This window comes from Triticum aestivum, chromosome 2B, assembly GCF_018294505.1.
Source record: "Triticum aestivum cultivar Chinese Spring chromosome 2B, IWGSC CS RefSeq v2.1, whole genome shotgun sequence".
Taxonomy (NCBI): Eukaryota; Viridiplantae; Streptophyta; class Magnoliopsida; order Poales; family Poaceae; genus Triticum; species Triticum aestivum.
Window position 1 is genome coordinate 21,925,905 of NC_057798.1, and position 12,364 is coordinate 21,938,268.

The following is a 12,364-nucleotide window of genomic DNA, read 5'->3' on the forward strand; positions in this document are numbered from 1 at the left end:
GGCTGCTTCAGAGGGGTGTAGAGGAAGAAGGCGTCGGATGGCGGCTTCTGTGGGGCATAGAGGGTGGCAGCTTCAGGTGACCACATCGAAACTTTGGCGTGCAGTCTGGCCGGCGGAGATGCAAGGGCAGTGCCACAGCGGCGGCGGCGTGCTAGATTAGGGATTAGGGATTCCGCTCATAAGGGTTTGGAGTGTTTTGATTTATTTTAACGACAACTTAAGCTCGCACGATTGGAGCGATTTCTCTTCTATCTTGGAAATGTTTTATCAATACGCTTATTTTGAAAAGATGATGCTTTTAGTCTGGTTTCTCAATAAAACTCGTGACACGAGAGTGGTTTTTTATGCATAGGATATCCATGCTTACACTTTGAACTCGCGAAGCATAGAAGTGGTTTTTGCAACGATCCAACTTATGCTGATAAGGCTTTGGATCATAAGTTTGAAATTGATCGTTCTTTGACTTTGTACGATATTTAGAGAATATTCTGTTTATTATATTGTATGCTGATACATGTTTAGTCTAAAAGAAACAAAGGAGCATAGTGGGTCCTTTTTTCTTTTGGTGGTACTCATAGTTGGGTCTTTTTCCAACTTAAGTGCGGAAGCTTCTGTTATTTTCCAACAACACTTCTAAACTAGACTACTCGAGATCAACAATTTGTGCAGGATTATGACATGTTTTACTTTTTGAACGCATACTTGCACTTGTAGTTTGACCTGGCGAAGCTAATTTTGGAGGAATGTAATCGCTCTTGTATTTTTCCTCACAAGAAGAGTTTTTGCTTGCAGTTTTGGCTCTTGAAGCATTTTCTAGACATATTTATTTACCTGATTTTTTTTCGGAAAGAAGGATGACCCTCGGCCTCTGCATCTGGGAGATGCATATGGCCATTTTATTGATTATTCTTGAGGATATTACAAAATATAACAAAAATATGCCTGAATCCGCCATCTTGGCAGCATCTGCCACTACTCCTATACAAATGATGAAGGGGTCAAGCTGGGCCACATACCCATACCTCTCACCTAAGCCTAACATCTAAAGTCGGAGGCCCCGACCGAGCCATCTGCCGGGTATGGGGCTCAAACCGGTCTGACATACTCACATGTGTCGTCGCCGCCATCTTCCACGGGTCCATCTTCAGAGCAAATTGAGGTGACAACCTTGGTAGGTCCTTCGCCATCGACGCCACCACGAGCCAAATGACGACCTTCACCTACGCGAGTCCATCTCCAAGCAACAGACGTAAATCCATGCTAGAAAAGGGCCGCACCACCGCCGTCACCCACCACCCACAAGCGCCACCCAACCCCCAAGGTTACCAAAGCGGCGCCTTCAAGAAGGAAACGGCGCCATGAGCGCCACCCAACCCCCAAGGTTACCAAAGCGGCGCCTTCAAGAAGGAAACGGCGCCATGAGCGCCGCCGCCGCCCAACGGAGTTAGGTCTTTCGCCCGGGAGACCTAGGGAAGGTGAAGTGAGGAGATCAGTTCATACCGACGCCTCCAAGGAGGGAAACGCGACCGGTCATGGCCGACTAGGGATTTCACCCGAATTAGATCTCCGCCACTAGCAGCACCTCCTGTACAGAACCGACGACCAAGAGAAAGTGCGGCCCGACCAGGCTGACCCACACGCCGAAGAGGGGAGGAAGGGAGGCGCCAGATCATGCACACCGACAGCCGCAGAAGCCGCCGGCGGCCGCCAACAACCACTGGATCCCGCCGCTCGCGTGGCCGGGACACCGGATCCACCACCCGCACGGCTGTTAGCCGGCCGTGCCTTGCCAATGGAGCCGCCGCTCCAGATCAGGGGTTCCCCACATAGGAGCAGGGCAACCGAGGCCCCGCCGCCACCATCCTTGGCGCCCCGGGCTTGCCCGGCGGCTACCTCAGGCGGCGGCTAGGGTTGGGAGGAGGAGGCGGCTACGCACGCACGCACGTAGGGTCCCAATTTTTTTACCTGATGCCGGAGTTATTTGTTCTTACACTACCTTGCACAATATTCTGTCACTGAACCAAGACGCTAGGTACAATTGCAATCTTCCCAACATAATTCCCGTTCCTGTTTCTTGACAGACTGGACAACGCTGGGTGGCACCCAAAGATATGAAGTGTTTTCAGTGAGGGTGACAGACCCGGTAAAGATTGAAGCTCTGTGCAGTACGACAATCTCAACACCTTCATATGTTGAAGTTACTTCAGGGCATCTTTCGAGTGGTGAGTGATTGCAGATCTGGACCAGATCGTGAAGGCCACGACCACCCATTGGCTCCAACCCGTGCGGCCACTCGCACCGCAGCAAGGCCGCCTTTTTTTTCTCCGAAAAGAGAAGCCTCCCCGCTGCTTCCGTGGGCTGATGCATTCGCCAATTGGCATCTTCCGGCAATGGCAAGGAAGAGCAGCCGAAGAAGGCCAAGTGGGATTCGGACCTGGACATAGCCCGTCGCTTAAAGGATGATGATGCGGGGGATTTTACCTTCTCGATTAGAACCGCTGAGAAAAGATTAACACCACAGATTAAACATGGTTATCATAACATAGTACGAACGTTCGCCGTGATCTTAGCGAGGAAACAGAGACTTGAAATTTATACATACCTTGCACAATATTCTGTCACTGAATCAATACGCTAGGTGCAACTGCAAGCTTCTCAACATAATTCCCATTCCTGTTTCTTGACTGCCTAGACAACGCTGGGTGGCACCCAAAGATATGAAGTGTTTCCAGTGAGGATGGCAGAGCTGGTAAAGATTGAAGCTCTGTGCAGTATGACAATCTCAGCACCTTCAGATATGCAAGGCTCATAAGGTTCACCGGAAAAGATGTTGCAGTTACTTCAGGGCATCTTTCGACCACCAGATATTTTAGTGAACCAAAATACTGCAATGAGGATAGAGAACAAAGCGACTGGCAGTTGCGAATGCACAACTCAGTGAGCATTGTGCAGAACTTGACTGTTCCCGATACAGGAAGCGATGTTATGTTAGGAAGGTCTATAATCTCCAAAGAGGACAAACAAGGCAGATCCTGGAGAAAGCTTCTTAAAGCCTGGTCAGTAAGACCACACTGAGAGAGCTCAAGCCTTTGCAGAGAAACAAGAGACCCCAGTTGTCCAGAAGCAACAAGCTGTTCAGCCCCACTTATGTTTAACACTGCAATGGACTCTATATTATGTCTGTAGAGTAGTCTATCGAGGACGACAGAACTTGCGCAAACATCCAGCTGGAGCATTTCTGAACTTGAAGACAAGGGCGCAAGCCTCATATATGGTATCAACCTTGTACGTTCGATGGTAACTTCACGAGTAGCTTGGGGTAACAAAGGAATTTGGATCAATTCTGGACAATCAATCAGACTTAAACTTTCAAGGCATGGAAATGAGTTCTTGTCTTCTATGCCAGCCCACTGACGCAACTTTGGGAAATCATCAAATTCAAGGACACTTAGAGATGGAAATGCCACATCACCTGTGCCATAAAACTCTTGTCCAATCTGGTCAATTGCACACAGCTCCTTCATGTGTAAATATCTGAGTGATCCCAAATTTCCCAATGGAGGAAGAATGCATAAACTCCTGCAATTGATAAGGTGCAAGGAACGCAGTTGTTGCAACGGCTCTAGCCAGCTGGGAGCTTTGGTGCCACAATATCTTCTAATATGAAGTACCTTGATGTCTTGGTGAGGCTGCAGACCTTCAAGTACCTTTGCATCAGCACAAGGGGAGCTATTTCTACTAGCGGAGCTCCATTCCAAATTCAGAGAATTAAGATGAAGTTTCTTATTCAACTCAGCTTTGCAGGCTTCTTCATAGCTTGAAACATTTTCTAGACCTTTTATTTTTAGTAGCCCACGAAGACCATTGATGTTCTTCAGCTCTTCTAGTTTATGTCCTTCCCTCTTCTCAATGCGGAGCTCAAGTGATCCCTGCATGTTTGTCAGCTGGCCAATGCCTACCAATCCTGCAGTATACTTTATTTCAACCATAAGATGCCGCAGATTGACCAAGATACTAATGCTCGCAGGAAGCTTCTCAAGGGAACATTTTCCAGTGATGCACAATGTTTGCAGATGCAGAAGCTTGGCAATGGACTCAGATAGTCTTTGGATGGAGCCATGGATAGATAGGTAACGGAGGTGCAGCAATTCATAGATGCAATAAGGCAACTCTTTGGAGTTATAGCCGCTGAGATCAAGAACACGCAAATGCTTTGACTTCTCCAGGATACTTTTTAAATTCACAGCAAAATCCTCCAGGAAGGTGCTGGAGGAGGACGTAATTGATGGTCGGATTAACAAGGTGCGCAGCTCCTCTAGCCCACGGAAGCTCGTGAGAGCAGGTAGACTGTGCAAAGTGACCGACAAATGGCGCACTGTTGATGGGATGTCACATTTCATGCCATCTTCAATATGGAAGCAGTCCTCCGCTGCAACAGACTTTGCAAGATCATGCAGTAAACTGTGCATCAAGTAGTATGTCTTGGGTCCAAGCTTGATTTCCTGAAAAAAAGAGCGTGAAAGGAGCAGATCAAAATATTCTCTAGCTATGTCTTCCATCCTTTTGTCAGCCCTGCCTTGCAGTTGAACAAAACCCTCGGCAATCCAAAGACGGGACAAGTGTGCTGGATCAAACTTATAAGCATGTCGAAACAAACTGCAGTATGCAAAGCATCGCTTGAGGTGTGCTGGCAGGTACTTATAGCTCAAGTGCATAGCGGGGGAAACAGTGTTGTCTTGCAGTTCTGTTTCCAAGATATTCATCCAGTGTGACTCACTCCTTGAAGCTCTTAGCACCCCTCCCAGCAACTTGGCAGCCAAAGGTAATCCACTGATTTTTGCAGCAATTTTCCTCCCGACCAGCTCAAGATCTGGATGGACATCCTCGGTATCACTCGGAAAAGCATGTTCCTTAAGCAGGGCCCAGCAGTCGTCACTAGTAAGCGGGTTTACATTGTACATCTGTGATGCACCCAGCATGTGAGGCACGGTGTTGGTGCGAGAAGTCACCAAAACTCTGCTCCCAATATCTGCAGACTGTAGAGGAGTGAACATGTCCAGCCAGGATTCATCCGTGCTGCTACAACAAACATCATCTAGAATAATGAGATACCTTTTGGATGTAACAAACCGATGGAGCTCAGACTGAAGCATCTGAAAATCCAGCATCTTCTCAGCAGACCCGTCCCAAGCTGGGTGAGCCAACCTTAAGATCTCTGCAGCAAGCTCCACTTTGCTAGAAACACTGGAAAGGGATACCCAACATGTGACATCAAAATGCAGCCTGACTCTTGCATCATTGGATACCATCTGAGCCAGCGTGGTCTTCCCGATGCCCCCCGGACCAACAATGGAGACAATCCTCTCAGTTGCAGGCTTACCGCACGGCTGGATGAGCATCTGCACGATTTCATTGGCATCCTTGTGGCGCCCAAATACTAGCCCCCTCTGAAGAACTTGCTTGCCCGAATAAGGTGGCGGCGGCAGAGGATTGCCAGCGGCCTTTTCCTTTTCCAGCAGATGGCCAAGCCTGCGAGTTTCTTCATTCACAAGTTTGATGCCCCTCAAGATCTTGTTTGGATTTGAAAACCCGAAAGCAAGCAGGCACCTCAGAGCGGAAAGCAGCTTGAATTGAATCTTGGCGCGCGGGGCTAGGTAGGATAGAAGCATACTGTACTGAATCATGTCCTGAAGTCCATCCACCAAATAGGTGGCGTCTCTGGCTTGCTTAGCCAGCGCCTTGTCACCGGCACGCGGCGGGTCGGCGTCGGCGGAGATGAACCAGATCTTGAGCATGTGGACCTTGAGCACCTCCAGCTCCGGGAAGGGCGCCTTCCAGCCGCGCCCCCACGCCCGGGAGACGTGGCCGTGCAGGCCGCCGCGCGATTGGATCTCGGTGGCCAGTCCCTCGATGGCCCGAGAAACCGAGCCGACCAGCCGCGGCGCCTCCGCCAGCCTTGCAGGATCCAAACCAACGGGATACGCTGCTTCCTCCATGGGCTTGATCTTGTTGCTCTTTGCTCGGCTTTTACGCGTGAGCTTTGGTTCCAAGATTGGAGTGAAGGGGGAGGGAGCGCTTGCGCTTGTCAGCTCAGCTTATCAAACTCATTATTGATGACGTCACCACCTCACCCACCCGATGTGGGGTAGAGTATGTACTAACTACAGTATCAGTACTGCTGCAGCCTGCAGCACAACAATAATTTCACCCACTCACGATGCAAGCCAATCATGGTGTTCCCTCCTCAACTTCCCCGTAGTTTCTGCTGGATGCCGGAGGCGGACAAAATCACTGTTTCGACTCTTTTTCAAAAGTTCAGCAGGATCTGAATCCTCGTTTAAAATTTTAACCCCTTCTGCTACCGCCATACGTGTTGGCGGTAGGACACTTATGGGCTATCGCCATAGTTGATGGCGGTAGGATCTGATCCATGCTACCAGCAAAATCTACATGACAAATGACTATCGCCATGGTCGCTGGCGGTAAGTATGTAAGTGCTATAACAACGCTGCGCCTTGTCATACTATATAAAACACATGGATGGCGAACTGGCTAGCCTCTTCTAGTCTTTACTCTTAGGTTGTGTATTCCAATCCTGGTACATACAATTTCTACTTTTTGCATAAAAGGAATAGTTTGTTTTGCCCCATCGTGGGTACATAGGCTAGTGTAAGCAGCTCTCTTTCTGTTTGGTATGTGGTTCCAATCTTGTCAGTACATACTATTTTTTATATTTTGTTTTGCCAAGTGAAAAGAACAACTAATATTATATATGGGTTACTGCCAATTGATATTCATCCAACCATTTTGTAGCGTTTATAGATCAAGTTCGCATGACTGTGCATCAACAAGAGTTCATAAATCAAGCTTACTTGTACAAGACTAGCAATACCTGGCGAAGGGTTGAATTCATAAATACATATACCTATCTAAATGTTTTCCTAATTATGATTGGAGGTACCTACAGATCAAATACTCCCTCAATTTCCTTATACAAGGCCACAAACTCAAATTACATGTACCAAGGTAAAATTTAATGACTGCTTTGCAAGTTAATTTTTCTTTTTGTTAATCGGGGTCATTAATACGCCCGCATGCATGCAAGGAAGAAATGAAGGAAGTAGCACAGTATCATTATGAGGCTGGCCATAGTGGGGGTAACATAAGTAGTATCATGCACTTGGGACTCGCAAACATGCTTATATGGCAGGTAATTAAAAAAGAGAGAGATGGTTATATTAACATAGTTAGATATCGTAACATAATAAATGTGATGCTATTATGTCTCATGCATGGCAATAAATGAGACCACCTATGATGCTAATCTATGATACTATGCATTATCTCTACTCCTAATGGAGGAGTTGGTAGTCTCGCTTCCAGATTTTTTTTCGTCCCACCTCCCATGGTTTTTTTGGTACCTCGTCCGACCTCACATTAAGCCGCCATGAACCGCAAAAACCGCGTACCGAAGCCCCCACCCGCCTTCACGCATTCTAGGGCCTAACCTCCGATCACACCCAAGACAATTCAGCGAAAAAAACCCTACAAAAATTAACCAGCGAAAAAAAAACCTAATGGAGGAGTTGGTAGTCCGGTACGGTTTATTTTCAACACTTTCCTAATGACAAAAGATCACGGATCTAACTTTCCTACCTTAGCCAAATCAACGAATCTCTCTCATTAATGCAATTTGCTTTAGGAAACAAATAATAGATTCTTTTCTACCTTAGCGAAATCAACGGATCTCTCCCATTAATGCAAGTTGCTTTAGCAAACAAATAATAGATTATTTCCTACCTTAGCCAAATCAACAAATCTCTCTCATTAATGCAATTTTCTTTAGGAAACAAATAATAGATTCTTTCCTACCTTAGCCAAATCAATGGATCTCTCCCATTAATGCAATTTGCTTTAGCAAACAAATAATAGATTCTTTCCTACCTTAGCCAAATCAACGGATCTCTCTCATTAATGCAATTTGCTTTAGGAAACAAATAATATATTTTTAGGAAACAAATAATCTCTAATCTCATCTCTAATTCTCTAATAACTATAATTAATATAATATAATAATAATAATACCTAAAAGAAACGCAGCGTTCCGTTTCCCGTCTTACGTCGTCGAACCCTTCGTCGAGCCTCCCTCCTGTGCGCTGTTGGTTTTCCCTGCGTACGTTCCACCCCAAACGTGATTCGTTCTTCTTAATTACGTGGTCCCACCCCCATGCGATCCGGCGAAAGAACCAGCAAAACCGTCATACCCATGCACGCAAGCAACGAAAAATCCACGCAAGCCGTGTCTGCTCCTCCCTGTTCAAACCCTAGCCGCCCCTTCCCAGTTGACGCCGCTAGCGAGTAGCGCGTAGCACAGGCACCAGTGCGGCCCTTCCGTGGTCCCCCTTGACCTCGCAATGAAACAGCTCGTCGGCATCGACGACGAGCTGGTGCGTCTGGTGTTGATTCCTGTGGATGGGTCAAGCAGGACATAGGGCGGTTGATCCGGGACATAGCCATGAAGTCTGCTTCGATGCGCGCCCAGTATTGTCTCAAGTGCATGGGTCGATCCTGGACGGCGGGTGATGGATCAAGGACGTACATAGCAGCTTTCACCTACGCAAACGGCTGACTACTCAACCTCCTCTCGGCGGTGGCAGCGGCCAGGTCTGGTTAGCTACCATTTATCTTTAATACATGCCATGGAAGGCGATCAAGAGGAGCAATCATAAGCAACGAGGTGTTCTAGGGCTACGAGCGCCAGTACTGCGACTCTGCATCTGTGAGGTCTTCGCCAAGATCGCCACCCTCTCTTCCCGTGCCTATTTCTATTCGCTGTTGTTGGTTTCGTCTTACATGGTGAGATCTAAGCAGACAATATGAAGCAGAGGCTCTCTGAGATCCAGTCCAACGTGCAGGATACTTAATCGCTGATAAATACTAGATTGTGTTTTACGATTTGATCATCCATTCTGCTGCCTTACATACTGCCTTTGGGACATTTGGCAGGTGGATGCTTCATTTTGGATGTAGGTGAATGTGTGATTTCTGGAAGCTCTGTATATTAACTTCATGATCTGCTCTTGATTTTCTTCTTGGGGACTAGAGTTGAAGATTTGCCAGATACACCATCTAAAAATCAGGCAGCTGATCCGGGTACATTGCTACTCGGCCTTGCGTTCAATTGAAGTTTTCTGAGATCAACTCTTCTGAAACTTCAAAACGAGTAGTCCTCGTATTTTGAGGTTGCTACTTGCACATTGTTCATCTTTTTGTCAATTTTGTTCCATTATTTTGCACTCTATCTGCCAATTTGATTGCATGGTATAGGGTGCGATGGTGGCGTGGGCGCCGCACGGGGTAGGAGCAGTGCCCTGCACAGGCCAGCCCATGCCTGGAGCTAGCATCACGCCAACGCCTCCATGAACGCCGCCATGACGCGTTGCATGGTGTCGCTGTCGGGTGTGGCTCCCAACATCGCGATGTGTGCTGAAGCATGTCGTTTGTGGCTTCAAGCCGCCTGGTGGCCACCGTGGCATCGTGGCTAAACAAGAGGTTGGTGATGAAGAGCCTGCGCTCGTCCAGGCGGATATGGCGGAGCATCCACGGCGATGTGGACGCGGCTGCAGCCGTGGCCAGATGGAGAAGCCTTAGGTCCTGGTAGATTATCTACTGATGGCATAATCCTCCAAAGCTACAATAGCCAGAAAGATGCCTTGCCGTGGGGAAGCATCGCTGCTGGAAGCATCATTAGTGATCTGATTTGAAGAGTCCAACAAGAGGTCAATGGAATTCTCATCTCCAATATGTTCGAATTCTAACATGTCCTTGTTGATTCAGCTGTTACATTGTGTCACAGTTCACTTGTTTTTCACCTTTTTTTCGTACTACTATGCACTGGAGGATTCAGCTGCCCCTTTCCCACCTGTTAGTAAGTTTTGTAGCAGACTTCTTAATTGATATTATAGACATCCTAAGGTAGACGTGGTATTTTCAGTTAGACTGATTTCTTGTATTTTATCCACTGTTATAGGAGTTTGTTACCTTTGTTTTTTGATCGAAAATTAAAATGTGCATGCATTGTCGAAGTTTGTGAAGTAGAATTAATAACCTTCTGGTTATTGATCAATATATATATCTTGGATGTCCCATAGCAACGCAAGGGCATTCAACTATCCTTGAAAAAAAGAACTGTCAAACCGCTCAAGAATCTGCCAGGTCAAGCCTCTCCCTCCGCTGTTTGGCACTGCCTACCCCCTCTCCCCCGAATACCGCGACAGGGAAGATCCGGTCCATCGAGAGAGACCGATGCTGTCGACCATTGATGTCGCATGGGAGATTTGCGACAATGGAAACATGCTCCCCTTCGCGCCAACGGCGCCTCGAGGTCACTGACACGGGTGACCCAGCGATTCGCCGCTGCCATCCCGAGCTACTTTGCCAACGTCGTGGGCGTGGGCTACTGGCCTTCCAGGTACTCGACCGCCGGGCTTATCGAATTGGGCCGCCACGGTGCTGCTGGTCGCCGCCGGTCTCACTATAGATGCATCATGTGCCGTCGGCCATGCCAGCATCGCCGCCTACGTTTCCCAAATCAGTTACCCGTACGGTCCATGCATACCCGGAGACGTTGGTGCATTCACACTTCTCATGGATCTTTGTATTAGCCTGATAGTGTTGGGATCTTGAAATTTTGCTGTAGGTGAAGAAGGGATTCCTATCTCGAAATTCTGTTGTAGGTGAAGCGCCTCCTGTAGGCCATGGAGATGACCAGGGATGCATTGGGAGGCGGGCGACGTAAAGTGCTAGGAAGGAGTATTGTATTATGTATGGTCCTCCTTCGCTTTTTGGAAGGTTGTATAGTCGTTTTGATACACAAGATATAATTTCAGGTTCTACATACATATTGGTTTGAGATGTTTTCATTTTTTATCATTTCAATGAATAATGCAATCTGGATTTGTTTTATCATGCCAATTTGAGGCATTCTGTATGGGCTGGTTGGAGGAATATTATTTTTTTACGCACTATGTGTGAACATGTTGAAGGGGCATGACCATCAACGAGCTTGTGGCAGAAGTTTGAATGTGAGTAGCTCCTATCTTTTGTGTACTTATTTTCAGTCTATTAATCAAAGGGTAGAATGATTACACGTGCAGTTATTTTGGTGTGAGCTTTGACAAGGGATGCCGATTGTTATGTTGAAGAGGCTAAAATCTTCCTCAGTAAGTGATGTGCATTATGCATCTGATAAAAAAAATAGGCTTTAGGGAGTTGATTGTGCCCATGAGAGGTGGTCCTGATATTAGGCTTGCTATAACATGTCATATTTAACACGTAATGTTCTTTACCAACCAAATGTTCACGTTTTAGATTATAAAGAATGATGACCTCAAAGACAAAGAGCTCCAAGAACTCGGTTCTGAAACTTTTGGTTAGTCTGAGTAATGAAATGTGACCCTACTGGAAGTTCTACCTCATTTCAGTTCTTCTCTTTTCCATTTAATTATCTATTTCATTCCAAGCTAACTGTCTTACATACCTATATCTTTCAATGCAAGACTACGCGAGGACTATGGTCTATGGGATATCAAGCTCCTTCAAATAATCTGCACCAGTTCTTCTGGAGAATAATGTGTATGCATGGTCTACAATGGAGTTTACAAGTTCACTTACTCAAAGATTCAACCTAACATTTTCCATAAGGATTATGTATGTTATACAAACTCTCAATAATCTCTACTACTAATGTCTTAGTTGGTAGTCTCGCCTCACTCCACCTCATCCCACCACTCCTATCTTTCGCCCACCTTTGACATCATCACATCACAGCATTGGGCTGGCCCATTAACGTGTATGTGAACGCAATCCTCCCATCGCCTGCCCTCCTCGTGATAATCCCGACGTCCTCGCGCTGCCCTCCTCTTCTCCCTGGTCTCCTCTACCAGCGTGCCTTCCTTGCGATCCTCCCAACGTGTCCTCACGTCGCCGTCCTCTTCTCCCCAAACTCCTCTACCAGGGGGACTCCTCTATGACCCAGGCGGAGCGAACATTGTACGCAGTTTTTTTGGCTTTCACCGGTTCGTTCTCTACCCCTCCTCCATGACTCCCTCACCATCAATTTTTTTCGATGTCTAAATGCAATCCCTCCATGGGGAAGTATGATGTGAAGGAGAGAGGCCGTGATGGCAAAGGTGAGGTGGGCGTCATCCCGTTTTAAAGGAGAGGGCTCCAGCAAGAAATGTCTCACTACGGCGAAAACCGAGCGGAAGGGGAGGGTCCGACAGGAAAACATAAGAGTGTGTCATGGGGTGGAGTTTTTATGTTGCTACACTAGATCGCGGGAACCTGCCGTCGACCTTGAGGT

General features: G+C 47.1%; 1 protein-coding gene across 1 annotated transcript; it reads right to left on the minus strand.

The window, feature by feature from the left end:
- Positions 1 to 1,945: 1,945 nt before the first annotated feature.
- Positions 1,946 to 6,099, minus strand: LOC123043192 (putative disease resistance protein RGA3). Its single transcript, XM_044465568.1, has 2 exons — positions 2,603 to 6,099; positions 1,946 to 2,498 (listed from the first exon to the last, which is right to left on the minus strand). Exon 1 carries the CDS (start codon positions 5,994 to 5,996, stop codon positions 2,619 to 2,621), a length of 3,378 nt encoding a protein of 1,125 aa, XP_044321503.1. The 5' UTR covers positions 5,997 to 6,099; the 3' UTR covers positions 1,946 to 2,498; positions 2,603 to 2,618.
- Between the last annotated feature and the right edge of the window lie 6,265 nt (positions 6,100 to 12,364).